At 48.1% G+C, this 18590-nt stretch overlaps 1 protein-coding gene across 2 annotated transcripts in view; it reads left to right on the top strand.

Annotated features, from left to right (window-relative positions):
• LOC148020972 (ABC transporter B family member 19-like) overlaps nt 1–18590 on the top strand; it is a 174099-nt gene that overhangs the window by 34390 nt on the left and 121119 nt on the right. For both annotated transcript variants that reach the window (XM_087698809.1, XM_087698810.1), the window contains one exon: nt 11962–12221. In XM_087698809.1, the coding sequence (XP_087554935.1) occupies nt 11962–12221 (260 nt within the window). The remainder of the gene's footprint in view (nt 1–11961; nt 12222–18590) is intronic.

Below are 18590 nucleotides of genomic sequence, written 5' to 3'. Positions count from 1 at the left end.
TCTGTTCCCCAATTAAAACTTTTCCCTTTCCCTTTAAGTTGGTCTGTCATTGGAACAACTATTTTGGCATAATCTCGAATGAATCTACGATAAAATCCAGATAAACCTAGGAAGATCTGCAGCTCTTCCAGGTTCCGTGGAGGTGGCCATTCAATAATTGCCCTTACTTTTTCTGGATCCATGTTGATTCCCTCTTTCGAGATTATGTGCCCTAAATATTTGACCTCCTGTGCAAAGAATTCACATTTAGTTTTCTTCGCATAAAGGGAATGTGTTTTTAACAGTTGGAATACTAATAATAAGTGTTCCAAATGTTCTTCTCTTGATTTACTAAAGATCAAGATATCATCCAAAAAGACTACTACAAAATGTCCTAGATAGGGCCGTAAAACACTATTCATCAGCTTCATAAAGGTAGCTGGTGCATTAGTGAGACCAAAAGGCATCACCAAAAAATCATAATGCCCGTATCTAGTACGAAATGCCGTTTTGGAAATATCTTGTGCCTTAATTCTTATTTGGTGATAACCTGATCTTAAGTCTATCTTTGTGAAGAATTTTGCCCCTTGCAATTGATCAAAAAGATCTTCCATTCTGGGCATAGAAAATTTATTCTTCACCGTTATTTTATTAAGTGCTCTATACTCAACACAAAGTCGCATAGAACCATCTTTTTTCTTTACCAATAAAATTGGTGAAGCCCAAGGTGAATTACTAGGTTGAATAAACCCTTTATCCAGGTAATCCTTAATTTGTCTCTCAACTTCTTGATGCTGTGTTTCACTTAACCTATACGGTGGTTTTGAAATTGGGTGTGTATCCTTATTTATATCAATTGGGTGATTTATTTCACCCCTATCTGGTGGAAGGCCACTTGGTAAATCAGAAGGAAACACATCTTTAAAATCATCTAATAAACTGTTCAATTCATTATTTACATTCAATTCGCAAACATAAGAAAATTGTTGCTTTATATTACAGGAAGTAAAAGTATTTTGTACCGGAAGAGACCATAGCATATATACCTCACAAACTTCCTTCTTTATCAGCTTCTGAACTTCAGTAGAACACAGCAAAGGATTATCAGATACTTCATGTTCACCTTGAATGACAAAAGTCTTACCATCCCTTTCAAATTCCAGTGTATTATGGTGATAGCTACGTTTTAAGGATGGTTCCAATCCCCATAGCAATGTTAGGTGACGGAGACAGATTTCTTAATACTGACGGAAGCACGAGTGTTCTTCACCTCCCAGCCACGCCTAGATAAGTGCTGGCCCTCAAGCTTATCTCTTTGCCAGCCGTCAACTTGCTGGAGTCCTACTATTTCTGGACTCCCTTAACCTCTAGGCTCCCCTCAACCCCGTTCGGGCGCCCAAGAGCCCGGACGGTCTTTCTCGTGCATGTTCCCCTAAATTTACCTTAATGTAACATTAAATATTCCTTTTAATGTCACATTCCACACTTATGACCTTAATGTGACATTAAATATCACTTTTAATGTCACAGGCAAGGTCCATCTACTAGCACCAGCGGATGGACCAAACTAGGTTTTTTTCTTTCAGTCCTCTCACTCAGGGGATCGAACGACGACAGAGATAGAGGAGGAGGTGAAGAGTCAGGTGGCGGACCACATCTCCTAGAGGATGGGAGAAGAACTAGCACTGTTTTCACAGAAGTGGCCAGGTTGCATGATAGACATTAACTGGTGGGCTGGTGCTGAGGTCCCACACTTGAGCATTATTTTTCGAGCCCCTCCACACAGTGGAGAGCTCTAGTGGATGTGATCGAGTGGCCCTTGGCACAGGCGGCTCGTTTCTACCAGTGTACAGAGTCTTGACTCTCATCATGGCTGACAGATACATTGATAGTACCACCTGGAGCATTTATCACCCCTATGGTCCGTCCAAGGGCCACCATGGGGGACTGGAGCTCGCCGTCCAGGCTTGTGGCAAAGCGTATTTGCATGCCCCATAGCGCTTCCTTTCCATCAGCAGCTTCCACACCGAACAGATGCCTGTTCGGTTAGTCACAAGTTTCCCTATGAGCTTATATCTTGCATGTTGAAATGTAAATAGTCTCCACTACAGTGGGGCATGTGGTTCCAGGAAGTTGATTGTTCGGCAAAAGTTGCAGCCTGCCCTTGCTAGACGAATCGACATTCTACTTCTGCAGGAGCACAAGCTCATCCCCGCCCAGGCCCATTAGGTAGGGAAGGTTCTCCCAGGCAGGTCACACACCTACTGGGAGTATGCCATCGGTGCCCACGGTAGGAGTGGAGGCGTATGCACCTCTATTGGCCCGAGCCTTACTACCCGTGTACGAGATCATGGGCGATTGTGGTAGGGAGTGTTCTATGGGTTAGGTTGGATATTGGGGACTCGTGCCTCGGAGTCCTCAATGTCTACGTCTCTGCTGAGGTTAGGGCACGTAGCAGGTTCTGGGTGGAGGTTGCAAGACTCCCAGAGGTGGACTCCTGGATTGTTGGAGGAGACTTCAACAACCTGGAGGCCTTAGAGGACCAACAAGGTAGAGGAAGAAACTACTAGGGCATGGCTGGGGAGGAGCAGGAGGCGTGGAGGTCTTTCTACTGGCAGTAGGAGCTCGCGATGCTTTGAGAGACCCAGCTTTCCATAGGAGGGAAATGTCGTTGGACTTCTCTTGGGGATATAGGTGGCTAGGCGGAGTCTTGCTGGAGCGGTTGGACAGGTTTTACGTGGGAGAGTGGGGATGCTCTCGTAGAGGCCAGATAGGGCAGTTGGCTGGTACCACGTTGTCCGGGAGGAGGTGGCGAGACAGATAGAGCAGATTTGGACCAAAGAGTGGGATAGGAGGGACCAGATAGTAAAGGAGATTGTAGAGGTCCTAGCCGAGTCGAGTAGAATCTGCCAAGAGGCAGCCATACAGGCCAGGTAGCAGTGTTGGGAGGAGGAGAGAGCACTCCGGTGGGACCTAGCAGCCACGCAAAGATTATTACAGGAGGCACAAGGGGACCCCATCCTCCACGCATAGGAGGTGCGCGCACAAGCAGCCATCACAGGCCTAGAGGACATGCGCTCAAAGTTCTCATTCCGCACCTCAGTAGCCCTCTGGGCACGGAAGGGGGACACGATGTGTAGGGAGTTCTTTCAGGCACATCAGCCCCGCACCTTAGGAGAGCAGATACGCAGCCTTCAGGATCAGTATGGGAGGATTCGCTCTAGCCCAGACGTGGTGATGGAGATTGCCACCGATTACTACTGAAGCCTTTTCCAACAGGAGACAGCCTCAGCTAGAGGACAGCATTGCAGGCAACAGGTCTGGGATCACATTCCGTCCCTCGTCACAGAGATGGGACGCTTCCTCCTAGCCCCCTTCACAGAGAAGGATTTAGAGGAGGCTTTTCACAGGTCCACACTACCAAAACAGATGCCCAATAGAAGATACAGCTTCGTCAAGTGGATCAAGGGTGGATGCAACTAGTGCATATGGAGGAGAAGAACTACAACCACCACGAATCCAGGAAATCCCTAATGGGAGTGAAGAAAGCAAGGACCACCCAAGGGTAGGGTCAGTTAGCGCCCGACCTCAATGCATGGCAGCCAGAGTAGCAGCAGTCCACCATCTATACATCAAAGGCCGAGTGGGCGAGGGGAACCAACCTATCATGGTGGACATAGGAGCAACACACAACTTCATGACACCAGGGTGCGCAGCAAAACATGGATTAAAACTGTCGAAGGCCCCAGAAGGATTAATAGTGACATTCGCACAAGGAGAAGCCAAGGAGGTGAAACAAGTCTTTGCAGTCCAAGTAGCAGCCGACAAGTGGAAGGCGAAACTCAACTTCTTAGTAATCCCCATGGATGATTTTGAAGTGATACTGGGATTGGAATTCTATGACAAGTATGTCATTGCAATGTTTGGTAAAGGTGTAAATGAAATGATGTTAGATATGCAAGGAGAAGGCGTCAGAGTACCATGTGAAAGAATGCAACTGCCTGGCAGGACCCCAATCAAAGTGCAAATGAAGGGGAATAAGCCAGGAGTATCATGCCCAACAATGAAACAGACTACAACCCAACCAAAGGGCCAAACCCAAAGTGAACCGGTCCAGGGGATCGTTATCAGGCCACGTATCATGACTTGCAGTGCCAAGCAAGTCGAAAAATCAGTCAAACAAGGAGATATGGTCTATCTATGTATGATCCGACCGATTGAAGAAGAAGAAAGTGGCAAGAAACCCAGACAACAGAACAAGAAAACAGAGGTGGCAGAAATACTGGAAGAGTTCAAAGATGTGATGCCAGCCGAGCTGCCCAAAGGTCTACCACCCAAGCGAGATGTAGATTACAAAATTGAGCTAATCCCAGGGTCTGCCCCACTAGCCCGAGCTCCCTATCGCATGAATCACACTGAACTAATGGAACTGAAGAAGCAACTGCATGAACTAGAAGAACAAGGATTCATCCGCCCTAGCAAATCCCCCTTTGGTGCCCCAGTGTTATTTGTAAAGAAGAAGGATGGGGGACTTAGACTCTGTGTAGATTATAGGGCCCTTAACAAAATCACCATAAAAAACAAATATCCCATGCCCCTAGTGGAAGATCTCTTAGATAGGTTACACGGGGCCAAGTACTTCAGCCGTATTGATCTTAGATCAGGATACCACCAAATCCGCATAGCCGAAGAAGATATCCCCAAAACAGCATTCCGCACCTGATATGGTAGTTTTGAGTGGCTAGTACTAGGATTCGGCCTAAGCAATGAGCCAGGCACATTTTGTGGCCTCATGGATGGAGTCTTTAGACCGGAGATAGATATCTTTGTCATTATCTACATAGATGACCTCCTAGTCTACAGCAAAACATTAGAAGAACATAAGCAGCACCTACGCGGAGTTTTTGAGAAACTGCGGCAGCATCAGTTATATGCCAAGCCGGAAAAATGTGAGTTTGCAGTGAAAGAGTTGGAGTTCTTAGGCTTTATTGTAGGAGCAGATGGAATCAAAGTGGATCCTAAGAAGGTGGAAGCCGTCCAAAGATGGCCTGTACTCAAGAATGTAAGAGAAGTGCGGGAGTTCCTCGGCTTCACAGTGTTTTGCCGAAGATTTATAAAAGATTACAGCCTCATCACTGCCCCTCTCTCCCACCTCACCAAGGAAGATCACCCTTTTACATGGGGGAACGCGCAACGGGAAGCCTTTGAGCAGATGAAGAAGTGCATGAGCCAAACTCCCGTTCTAAAGGTGCCAAACTTTACCAAACCCTTTGAAATTTCCACAGATGCATCCGACTACGGCATAGGAGGTGTCCTGGTACAGGAGGGTCACCCCATTGCTTATGAGTCAAAGAAGTTCACCGGTGCTGAAACAAGGTGGAGCACGCATGAGAAGGAAATGTTGGCAGTCATACACTGCCTTAGAAAATGGAAGCATTATGTTCAAGACAAGCATACAGTCATCTTCACCGACAATATCTCCCTCAAATACTTCCAATCTCAGCCCTAGTTATCGGCAAAGCAAGCCCGCTGGCTAGACTTCCTAGCCGAATTCGACCTGGAGATTAAACACAAGCCCGGCTCCACTAACAAGATAGCAGATGCCTTGAGCCGGAAAGCTGACCTAAAAGCTGTCAGTGTGGTCAGCAGCAACTTCATAGAACTCGTCAAAGAGGCCCTAGAGCAAGACCAAGAAATGCACAAGATAATCAAAGATGTGGAAGCAGAGAAGACCCCACATGGAATGTACACCTTAGAGGAAGGTATCCTCTTTCTAGGCAAGAGATTGTATATCCCTAACAATGTGGAGTTGAAGAAACTCATACTGCATGAGATACATGATGGCAAGATTGGAGGCCACAAAGGGCAAAGCAAGACCTTGGAGGCCCTCAGGAAGCAGTTCTTCTGGCCAAACATGAAGGAAGAAGTAATAGACTACATCAAAACTTGCCCCACTTGCCAAATGGTCAAAGCACCACGATCAAGACCAGCAGGTCTACTACAGCCATTACCAGTACCCAGCAGCCCTTGGGACGTCATCAGCATGGACTTCATTGTGGAACTGCCTGAGTCCCATCGGTACACAATCATCTTTGTAGTGGTGGACTGTTTTTCCAAACAAGCTCACTTCATCCCAGCCAAACTACCACTGAATGCCAAGAAGGTAGCACGCCTCTTCTTCACACATGTATTCAAACTTCATGGCTTACCGCTGGCTATTGTATCAGATAGAGATGGAAGATTCATGAGCGACATGTGGAAGGAACTTTTCAAGACTCTGGAAACACAATTGAGATTCTCATCATTCTTCCACCCAGAGACAGATGGACAGATAGAACGAGTCAATCAAGGCATCGAAGATTATTTCCGAAGCTATGCCCGAGTGGACCAGAAAGATTGGGCATTGTACCTTGATGTTTTGGAATTCCACTATAATAGCTCCATACATTCGGCAACCGGGTACACCCCCTTCGAGTTAGCAACAGGAAAAGAAGTCATTACACCATTTTATAGAGCATCCGGAGCGGCCAAAGCGGAAGATCAAGATGCGGAAGAATTCTTGAAGAAATGGAGAGACCGCAATGCAGCAGCTAAGCAAAGCCTAGAGCAGAGCAAGATCACCATGACAGAGCAAGCAAACAAAAAGAGAAAGGCTGTACTATTCGCCAAAGGAGACATGGTCCTAGTGAGCTCTAAGAATATGTCACTTCCCAAAAACATGACCCCCAAGTTCAATCACCGTTACTATGGACCCTACCGAATCACTCAAGTGCTGAACGAAGTCACCTACAAGCTGGACCTGCTAGACAGTGTTTGTGTTCATAACGCATTTCATGCTCGTCTTCTGCGTAGGTTCTATCCCGACAACCAATGGGGACGGCGCGTACCAATGCTCCATTCCAACGGTCCCTTCGAAATAGAAGCATTCCTCCGACGCCGGGAACAAAGAGGCTTCCCCGAATACCTCACCAAGTGGTGCGGGCGTCCACTCAAGGAGGCCACTTGGATCTCAGAAGCAGAGGCCCGCGAACGTGGAAAGGATGCCTTCGCCCTTTGGCTCGAGGAGAACCCCCCAGCTCCTTCCAACGACCCTTGAGCCTTTCCAGTACTTCAACAAATAATGCGGTTCTCAAGCATAGATCCACACGTGCCCCACTCCTCAAATGTCATCGAGTCGAGGGTGGACCCGCATGGTAGCAATCATAAAAAATAACTCCAGCAAATAAAAAGCCCCAACGTCCTAGTGTGGTAGACACTGGCCAGTTTGATAGCATAGACTGTGTTAAGACCCCACGGTCCCTTAGACCGGCAAACACTGACAAGCTTGATAGGAAAAGCTGCGTTAAGACCCCGGATGAGTCAAATAACAAACGCTACCCTTAGATTGCTGAGGTCAGCAATCCAGTAAGCGGGGGTGAGTGTAAGGGCTTTGTAGCTATACCATGCCGTTGCTACCGATTGCACCTATATAGGGAGTAGTAGTGACTCAAAGCTCTGCCTTATTTCTACTCTACGTGTGATTCCCTATGCCCAGTGGTGAACCCTCTTATGTGCGGCGTCACGAGGGTGTAGTCCTAGGATGTGTCTATGTTGTCCCGCTTTTTGGATTGAATAATACAAGAGTATACCTTGAGCTCATATCGTGTTACCTTTCTGTGTCGTGTTGAGTGCGTAACGAGTGCAGGTTTATCATAACCCCCCCACGCCCCCCCACGCCCCCCCCAGACCGCCTTGAGAAGCCTCTTTGTATTCAAGGCTTTTCTGAAGTAATATAAAAAGCCACACTTTATTTGCAAAAAAAAAGGCTCTAGAATGAAGAGCCCAAGACATCTTTGGTTCTCATACTTCATAACATGGTGGAAAGGTCCAAAGCCCTCGTGGAAGAGACAACGATAACTCCCTTGTATGTCATACCACATTGTACATTTGCCTATGTAGCGCTCCTCCGTCTTGGGCTCACGGCCTTAGACTTGACATATCCCATCCTCCACTAGGATGTTATGATTGTCCTATAGTTACTGGGGACCAAAGGATCATCACTTTTAAAGAGTAGGACTATAGTATGGTTTGACCAACTCTTAGGGAATTCCTCCTATACTGCTTTATTAGACATACATGCCAATATGGGTGCTAATGTGTAACAAGCATGTGAGAAATGCTTTGCCACCGTACTGTAGTTTTTTCGGTGCGGAAGGGGGACATGATGTGTAGGAAGTTTTTCTAGGTGCTTCAGCCCCGCACCTCAGGGGAGTAGATACACAGCATCCGGGATTAGTATGGGAGGATTCGCTCTAGCCCAAATGAGGTGATAGAGATTGCCACTGACTACTATAGACACCTTTTCTAGTAGGAGACAGTCTTAGCTAGAGGACAGTGCTGTGGACAGCAGGTCTAGGACCACATCTTGTCCCTCATCATAGAGGAGATGGTACGCTCCCTCCTAGATCCTGTCACAAAGAAGGAAGTAGAGGAGGATTTCCATGCACACGACGAGCAGAAATGCCCAGGAGAGGACGGGGTCTTTCTAAGGCCTTCTTCACTACCTACTGGGAGGTAGTGAAGGACCCCCTACTGTTGGCCTTTCAAGAGATTTTCAGCTCAGGACGGATGGTAGGGAGTCTATTGGTGGCAGGTCTTGTCAATCTCCTTCCCAAAGGGGGAGACCGGCTGGAGCTATTGCATTGGAGACCGATCACCTTGTTGTCAGTGGCCAATAAGGCACTGGCCAAGATGGTTGGTAGGCGACTCTTCCCCATGCTTCCAGACATCTTTTACGACACACAGACAAGTTTTGTCTAGGATAGGAGTATCCTAGACAATGTCTTCACCTTCTTTGAGGCGACTGAGTGGGCCCAGCACAGTAGTCAGGGATTGACTATACTTCTCCTGAACTTGGATATGATAGGGTGGATTGGGACACTTGTTGGAGGGAACCATGGTGAGGTTGGGCTTCCCCTAGGCATGGATCCGTGGGGTCTCTACTTTACAGATCGGCTACTAGCAGGGTTCTCATAGGTGGTAGGAGGGGGAAGGAGTTCCGGTTGGAGAGATCGGTCCACCAGGGCCGTCCTCTGGCCCCGTATTTGTTCCTACTCTTTGCAGATGTGATGTCTTACTTCCTCAGGTCACGGGTGAGCGGGTTATGTGGCCTTCGACTTCCAGTGAGAGAGGAGACGGAGTTGTTAGACTCAGAGTATGTAGATGATACCACACTTTATATAGAGGACGATGAGCTGATGCCGGAGAGATAGTGACTAGCTTTGGAGGTGTTTTGCATTGCAACGGGAGCGAAAATCAAATGGCAAAAGTTGGTTGGTTTCCTTATGGACCCAGACTCTAGCACGGAGTGGGGCGTCCACTTGGGATTCAGATGGGTATGCAGAGGGTAGACCGTCCAATACCTAAGATTCCATGTGGGACTCGACATCACTCCTGCCCAGCAGTTTTTCCAATCCTGGACTCTATCAGGCGGAAGTTGACCTATTGGAGTAATGCCCGCCTTTCCTTAGTGGGCTGAACCCTGGTGGTCAACTAGGTCCTTCTAGTGATAGCTTGGTACATTACCTTGAGTTGGTGCTTTTCCTTGCCTTGCGTAGTTCAACTTCGCCGCCTAGTGCGGAATTTTCTCTGGGCTGGGTCAGATGGTTCCAAGGATTCTTGGGCCAAGGTGGCATGGGTGACGACCATCATCTGGCATCGGTTTGAGGGGGGACTTGGGATCATAGACCCAGAGTTCCAGAGCCTGGTCCTCTTGGGCAAGCTAGTAGTCCGTGGGCTCACACCAGGAGGGCAGACCTAGAAGGTCCTATTGCAGGAGGGTCTCCAGGAGTGCAAGCCGAGGCTCGGTGGTGACTTGAAGCCATCCTTGAGATGGATATTCATGATGGCCGAGATCACACCCCTTAGATCTCCCTTTCTCCGCAGCCTACTTCGTGTGTGGCAGGGCCTCCGCAAGGCCGTAATTCAGAGCCCCCCAGGTTGCCAGGAGGAGATAGACCACTAGGTGGTGGTCTAGAACCCCCAGATCAGAGATCGGGATGGGACACAGATTGGCGAGCGTCCCCACATCCAGTGAGATGGTTGGGAGGCCAGCCCTGCTCGTACCATCAGGACATGGTGGGGGAGGTGTACAGGATGGTGGATCGGGAGGTGTTGTAGCAGACATCAGGTTGTCAGAGAGGAGATGAGCTGAGGAGAAGGGAGATTGATGCAACGATATCTCAGGAGTGGCTTGAACCGCCGATATGAGGGCCGGTAGTTCACCAACAGGTATCCCCCCACAGGTGACATGTAGAGTGTGTGGTGCCCCCTACAAGACTTTCTTCATCGTGCAAGGGGGGGGGGGGGGGGGGGGCGTTTGGTCCTTGACAGAGGGCACATGATGAGGAGACCTTTGTCCTTCCGTGGAGGAGGATTCGTGTGGTTGGTCTTTAGGGGAAGACTTGGTGGCTGGACCCTTATGTGTTCTGGGAGGAGTTATGGAAGTAGCGCCTATGGATATGGGAGAGCAGGCCACTGCGGTCGCCAAGAAGTCACCGAGGTTCTTGGAGTATACAGCCAGGATAGGCAGATATATATTGATGAAGGAGGACATGGACTGGGCGCCTTCGCGTAGCAAATACTGGGCGGAGCACAGCATCACAGATGCCTTCTGTCTCATAGACTTTTTGGCGCCGCCTATGGGACAATTGGAGGCCGAGGAGGGTATCGTATTTCTTATGGCTTTGGGCACATGGCGGTGGGGAGTTGGCTAGCTCAGATGCAGCAGGATGGAGGGTGCAAACGCTGCATACATCAGCTTTTGGAAACTCCAAATCATTGCCTTTGGTTGTGCGAGGCAGCATAGCTCGTGTGGAGAGGAGCATGCCGCGTTTTCCACCGTTTGGCTCCTAGCCTTGGATGCATCTCGTGGGGAGCTTTCTGTTGGCAGGCAGTCAGCTAGGGCCGTCACCTTTTGTATGAGGCCGGGATACAAGACACGATTTTCATCATTGAGGTTGGCTCTTGCACAGTGGTTGGCTTGGAGGCTTTACCTAGCCGCCACGTACTGGAGCCCGCAGCAGGCCGCTCTGAGGCATGGGAGATCGTAGGAAGTCTTACTGGATGGCACATCCGGAAGGCACAATGCAAGGAGGTTTTTGGCGGAGATAGCCTCTCAGTACAGGCAACTTTGTCAGAGCTCTAGACCTCCATCATCCACTGCCTCCGTGGACGGTGGGAATAGGTGCAGGGCGAGTCTTGTGCTCGTTAGGAGCTCCGTTTACACTGCATGTGGACCTGGGGAGGCCAGGACCTGTTCTTCATGATGCAGGCAGGCATCCCCAGATGATGATACAGCCCCGCTCCATGGCTTCTTGCTCCCATCCCCCCTAGACCGCCTTGAGAGGCTTGTATACATGATGTATTTGTGACTTTGCATCAGCTGCAGCTAGTCTGTTGAGCATGAGCACTCCATTGTAATCAAATTTTTTGGGTAATATAATTAGCCACACTTTATTTGCCAAAAAAAAAACCTTGCTTTAGTATCACATCAAGGAAAAGACTAGCTTCTTCGACTCCATTTGACTTGTAAGGCTGCCCCGAATTCCATCTATACCTTATTGTTATTATTCCTTGGAAAAACCAGTGCATGTTCACAAAATAACATGATTCTTAAAAGAATTTATCGCAGCTACATGATTATTTATTGTAGAGAGAAATGTCAGTATCAGGAAATCAATCATTGTTGTTTGTCATCACTGTTGAGATGCTATAGACTTATTGCTATTTCTTTTCCATCGATGGTTCAGTGAACAAGTAAAATCATTTTAAAGATATGAAAATCATTCCAAGGTGTACTGACATATAAGCTTGTAGGCTGTGGGCTATTTGAGACAGCTAATAACTGTTCATTCATACACATAATTGCTTCACTAATACCAACATGACTCATTTACTGGATGCTTTCTCTTATACTAAAATTATATTTTTCTGACTTTTCAGACCACATCACAAATCAGAACTGTCTATTCCTATACTTGTGAAAACAAGCAAATTCTGAAGTTTGCTGATGGAATGGCAGAAAAGCTTAAACTTGGGGCAAAAGGAGGGTTAGTGAAGGGACTTGGAGTAGGTGCTCTTATAGCTTCAGTTCATCTTTCATGGGCTCTTCTACTGTGGTTTGGAGGAATCCTAATAACAAAAGTTCATGACCAACCTGGCTTTATCATCACAGCCATTTTTAGTATAGTATATGCTGGCCAGTAAGTCCTTTGAGATATTTTGCAAATCTCTTGTCATTGTTTGTTATAAATTTTATGCCACATTTTAGTCACTTCAACTTTTGATACCAATAGGACGCAATATGTTGACAGTCAAACTCGTCCATAGAGTCAGTTGCAAATGTGCTTGATGCATGTCTTTGCAAGCGTTTGTAGTCTCTCCAAAAATTTATATGGTGAATCAATTGTCCCAAACAACATCATTTTTTGTCCATGGTGAACCAATTCTCCCAAAAAAAAACACCTTTTCTAAGTACAAAGTTTTTTTCCTTGGAAATAGATTAATCTCCTTAAATATTAAATTTCATATTTGGCATCATGATGCATAGCCACCATGTTTTCCTTTAAAGTTGAAGAGCTAAAACGCACCTAATGCATGGTACTTTGTTTGATTAAACAGAGGGGGGCAGGTAGTGACCATTAAAAGAAATGCTGACAAGGAAAATCATGGTAAGCATTAAGGAATTTTGTTGTCATTAACATGACTAATAAAATGGGGAGCCTAGTAAGAGATCAAAGAGTTCTAAGGTTCACTCTAGCCTAATGAGAGTTTATGAAGATCCAAGTAAAAGATCAAGCGATTTTAAGGTTCACAAGCTCAACACATATATAATTGAGAGTTCATGGGGATCTCGTAAAAGATCAAGGAGATGTAAGGTTCACAACAACTCATATGTCACTGAGATATCCAACTCATTACCAATCCATAGTTTTAAGGACCCCTCAATTTTATCAATTACAGAGTAGTACTGGATTAGGAAAGCTTATTAACTAAAGTAAGTCAGATGCAGAGAACATGAACTGAAGAAATGGATTTCACAGAAGGGTCCCTAACCCACTATTGGCCCTTTGATGCAATACATCTGTACGTACTTCCCTGCTTAAAAGAAAGATTACATAACTATATAACAGACTATATCCACATGTAGACATTTTCTGCAAAGACAACTTGACCTTGCTGTGAGATTGCTATATGTAGTTGCCCCAGACTTGAAGCGTATTTGCTAAACCCCTTTTGTGTAATTATTTCCTACACAAGGGCAAGGTTGAAAAATCGGTTGACCAAAGGTTTTTGTTACACATTGATACACCTTTTGTCTAATGATTTGCTACATAACACGGGTTGAATGGAGTCATTCTTTCATCAGGTTGCTAGGTTGCTGATGTACATGAACACAAGATACCCCTCCTGTAGGATGATTTGCTATACAGCAGCAGGGGTCAATGCAGTCATTCTCAGGTTGCTGGTTTGCTGACTAGTCGTACAAACCTCCTTTCTTTTTATTTCTTTTGGGCAGAAACGTTTCCTTATTAGATTTATTTCCAATGCTGATTAGTCACAACAAAATCAGAACAATTTGTCAGAGACATTTGGGAAAATGCATCCAGTTGTCGATCGTCAATGTCCTCTGGCTGTTAACAATCATGGAGAGGTTTGCTTTTGGTGAATCTTAAAAACATAAACAATCACAAAAGTGTGTGTGAAAGACTGCATGGTTGAGTGCAGTGTGAATTAATGTTGATAGGACCCAGAACGTCCTTCAAAGTTGTGCATAATCTATTATTGCAGCAGGAAGTATGCCAAAAGTCCAGAAAAGCTTAGAAATTTAGCTTGTAAGGTCACTCATATTTGGTTCAAAGGCTAAAGATATTGGGTGTGCCAAAGCATATGCGGAACAGTGAACTTTTACTGTGATTTGAACAAGAGAGGCATGTGGCAGGCGTGGTCTTTCTCTTTGTCAATGTATCTCCACTGGGAAAACACCCAATTCAGGTCACTGTATTATACTCTTTGCTGACGACATAGCTTGATCTTCCCTTCCCTACATTCCTAATGTTCAGTTTGATGCAAGATTTGATTCTTGCTAAGGTACCATGTGCTGATGTTCCTCCAAGAGATCTAAAGTGAAATCCTAAACCTAGTCTTCTACGAGATTGGGAACCCCATCCTTATAAGCCATATCATGAACCGTATGATCCCAAATGTCAATTTTGAACATAAGCTCTTCGTGGCTCCTTTAATACTCAAATAAATCATTCTAGTGTATGTTTTCTAGTAACATAAAATTCATGCCTTGGGGAGGCCTGAGAAACAGAAATGTTTGCTTAAGCCATTACTTTTAATTTGTGCAGCATGCAAGCAGAATAATGGTAGCCAGCAATTCTTTCTTTAAGTCTAAGGGTGAGTTCCATAATTGTTGACTCGGTTCTTGGAGACTCTAAATACCAGTCAGGTAAGTGGTAAAATTGCTTCTTTAGTGTATTAGTACCAATCCACAAATTGGAAAACTCGGCAAAGCTCCTGCTTGTCGTGCTGCTGCCCCGCCATTGCGCCCAGCTTTCCCCAAAACCCCCCCCTTCCCCTGCCCTGTTACCCCCCATCGTGCACTGCGCCTCCCTCTCCCGCAAGGCAATCCCCTTTTCCACACCCCCCCGCTGCCCCTGCCAGGCAATTTCCTTGCACTGCTCCCCCGCCTGTTACCGCCCTCGCGTGCTGCCCCTGCCTCCTTCGTCCTGCAGCCCCATCCAGCAGGCCACCCAGCCGCACTGTTCCCATCGTGAGCCGGCTATCCGTGGTGTCCAGCGCCTCTCCCACTGCCAGAAAACAACATCTGCCCCTCCTTGCCATCCCATCTCCCCCCCCAGTTGCTCCCTCCATTTGCAGCAACACTCCCCCCCTCCAGTAGCACAACAATGTGATTGGTAGGTTCAATGCAGGGACGCACAATGAAAACCTCTGGTCAGACACCGGTGCATTTTGCGAGTGCCCCCCTTTCAAACACCTTGCGTATTGTCCTCTCTGAGGAACAACTCGTAGCCGTCTGTGCAACAGAGCTGGAGCTGAAAGAGACAACGATCTTTGGTCAGGTCGTAGGACACTCCCCATCTAGGGCCCAGCTTCGGGATTGGCTTCACTCCACGTTGCGCATTGGCATAAGGCAGATCGTGGAGGCAGTTCTCATGGGTCAAGGGATCTTCATGGTTCGACTCACCTCTGTGGACACAGCCCGTGAGCTAGTGGATAGCTCATCTTATGCCTCCACGAAGGGGGTCATCTACATGGTTCCCTGGTATAGTGGTTTCACAGTGGAGGAATTCGCGCTCCACAATAGGTTTCTTAGACATCCGGTCACCTTACTATTCCCCGGACTGGCGGTAGAGTATCGTTAGTTAGTGGAGGACTTTGGACTGCTCTTCGGCGTAGTTCTTCCTACCTCCTTTACAGATGCATTGAGAGCCATAGGAGTCCCAAAGGTACAGGTGGCTGTGAAAGATACAAAGAACATACCAAAGTTTCTGGAGATTAAGGCAGACGGATACTACTTCAGGCAGCAAGTTATTGTGACTGGGCAGCCAGGGTAGTGCTTGGGATGCCATGACCTTGGGCATCAGGCAGCAAATTGCATGCGCTTCAAAGCCAAGGCGGTTCCGTCAACAGGCTCGTAGGTGGATGCTGATGGATTTACATGGGTCCACCGACGATAGAGAGGGAGACGGTAGGGGGGGCCTCAGTCAGCCCCTCCGACACAACCATGCCAGCAGACAGCAAGAGGGCGAGTGACGGGCCCTCGGCATAGCAGCCTACAGCCCCCCCTAGCTTTTTCCACTTGGGAGGATCACAGTTCTCCACATCCACCACCATGGAGGTGTCACAAGCTACCTCTCTCGAGATCTCACAGCCCCCACACCCCGCCGCCCTGCCTTGCCCCCCCGCCCCCCCCAACACGCGCCTGATACCTCCAATCATCCCACCATCCCTTGATCTTTCTCCTCCCCACCATCTCCCCCCTTGATCCTCACCAAGTACAAGTGATCCCTCCCCCTTTCCCAGGAGGTGACGAGTCTCATATGCCTATATCCTCCCCTCACCAGCAGCATGGCCCCGCCTCCCCACATAGCCACCAACTCATTTGTCCTTGCCGCCCGTCACACTTTCCCGAGACAGGCGCAGCTGCTACCACAGTTCTTTCGCAGTGGTCCGTGGTCCTACTTGAGAGTTGCGGAGCGTGGAGAGTTTCCACTACCTCTGGAGGTGGGGATCTTCGTGGTCCGCAAGTCAAGGAGCAGCAAGGTCCATTTACTGGCACCATCAGATAGACCAAACTATGCTTTCTTCCTTCAGACCTCTCATTCACGAGACTGGATGATGACACAGATAGAGGAGGTGAAGGGCCAGGTGGTAGACCACATCTCCTAGCTGATGGGAGAAGGAGGACTAGCACTCTTTTCCCAGCAGTGGGGAGGTTGCATGATGGACATTAACTGGTGGGCTGGAGCCGAGGTCCCACATCTGAGTAGTATTTTTCAAGCCCCTCCACAGTGGAGATCACTGATGGATGTGATCGAGTCGCCCCTGGCACAGGCTGCCTGTTTCTACTAGTGTACAGAGTTGCTCCTCTCAGCCTGGCTGATAGATGCCTTGGTGGTATTGCTTGGAGAATCTATTACCCCCATAGTCCACTCGAGGGCCACCATGGGGGAATGGAGTTCACCTTCCAGACCTGCGGCAAAGGATATTCGCATGCCCCGTAGCTCTTTTTCTTCATTAGCAGTTTCCACATTGAACAGATTCCTGTTTCAGTTAGTCACAGGCTTCCCCATGAGTCTACATCTAGCATCTTGGAACGTGAATAGCCTCCACTACCGTGGGGCATGTGATTCCAAGAAGTTGATTGTTTGGCAGGAGTTGCAGTTTACCCTTGCCGGACAGATCGACATCTTACTTCTATAGGAGCACAAGCTCACCCCCGCCCGGGTCCATCAGGTAGGGAAGGTACTCCTAGGCAGTTCACACACCTATTGGGAATGCTCCGTCGGTGTCCACGGCAGGAGTGGAGGCGTATGTACCTCTATTGGTTCGAGCTGCACCGCCTATGTACATGACCATGAGATGATTGTGGTAGGGAGGGTCCTATGGATCAGATTGGATATTGGGGACTCATGCCTTTGGAGTCCTCAATGTTTATGCCCCTACTAAGGTTAGGGCACGCATGAGGTTTTGGGTGGAGATCGCAGTAGGACTCCCAGAGGTGGACTCCTAGATTGTTGGAGGAGACTTCAACAACCTGGAGGCCTTAGAAGACCAGCAGGGCACATGCAAAGATTACCAGGGTATGGTAGAGGAGGAGTAGGAGGCATGGGAGGTCTTCCTCCTCGCAGTAGGAGCATGTGATACTTGGCAGGACCCAACTTTCCACAGGAGGGAGAGGTTGCTGGACTTCTCTTGGGGATACAGGCTGCTAGGTGGAGCTCTTCTGGAGCGGCTGGACATATGTGGGAGAGTGGGGGTGCTCTTGCGGAGGCCAAGTAGGGAAGTTGGCTGGCGCCACTTTGTCTGATCACTGTTCAGTACTCCTTACACTTGATGTTCAAGTTTCAGCCCTGGACACGCGATCCAATCGGATCCCTGACTCAATCTATATGAGGGAGGAGGTAGATTGAGCAGCTATGGACTAGGGTGTGGGATAGGAGGGACCGGATCGCAGAGGAGGTTGCAGAGGTCTTAGCTGAGTCGAGCAAGATCTGCCAAGAGGCAGCCCTACAGGCTAAGCAGCAGAGCTGGGAGGGGAAGAGAGCACTCCAGCGTGACCTAGCAACCACGCAGAGACTACTCTAGGAGGCACTAGGGGATCCCACTCTCCACGCACAGGAGGTGCGCGCACGGGCAGCCCTTGCCAGTCTTGAGGACAGGTGCTCGGAGTTTTCCTTCCGTACCTCAATAGCCTCTTGGGCGCGGAAGGGGGACATGATGTGCAGGGAGTTTTTTTAGGTGCATCAACCTCGCACCCTAGGAGATTAGATTTGCAGCATCCGTGATCAGTACGGGAGGATTCGCTCTAGCCCAGATGAGGTGATGGAGATTGCCATCGACTACTACAGACAACTTTTTCAGTAGCAGGAGGCAGTCTCAACTAGAGGACAACGTCGTAGATAGTAGGTTTGGGACTGCGTTTCGTCCCTTGTCACAGAGGAGATGGGATGCTCTTTGCTAGAACCCTTCATAGAGAAGGAATTCGAGGAGGCTTTCCATGCATAGGACGGGCAGAAATGCCTCAGAGAGGATAGTATTTCTAAGGCCTTCTTCACTACCTACTGGGAGGTGGTGAAGGACCCCCTACTGTTGGCCTTTCAGGAGATCTTCAGTTGAGGACGGATGCCAGGGAGTCTATCGATAGGTCTTATCAGTCTCCTCCCCAAAGGGGAAGAATGGTTGGAGCTATCCTAGTGGAGACCGATCACCCTGTTGTTAGTGGCCTATAAGGCACTGGCCAAGATGATCAGTAGGTGACTCCGCCCCGTGCTTCTAGATGTTATTCATGACACATAGACATGTTTTGTCTAGGATAGGAG

The sequence above is a fragment of the Lygodium microphyllum genome, chromosome 18, assembly GCF_053477565.2.
Source record: "Lygodium microphyllum isolate KBCC chromosome 18, Lygodium_microphyllum_v1.1.10, whole genome shotgun sequence".
In the NCBI taxonomy this organism is placed as follows: Eukaryota; Viridiplantae; Streptophyta; class Polypodiopsida; order Schizaeales; family Lygodiaceae; genus Lygodium; species Lygodium microphyllum.
This window is presented reverse-complemented; position numbering and strand designations above follow the sequence as displayed.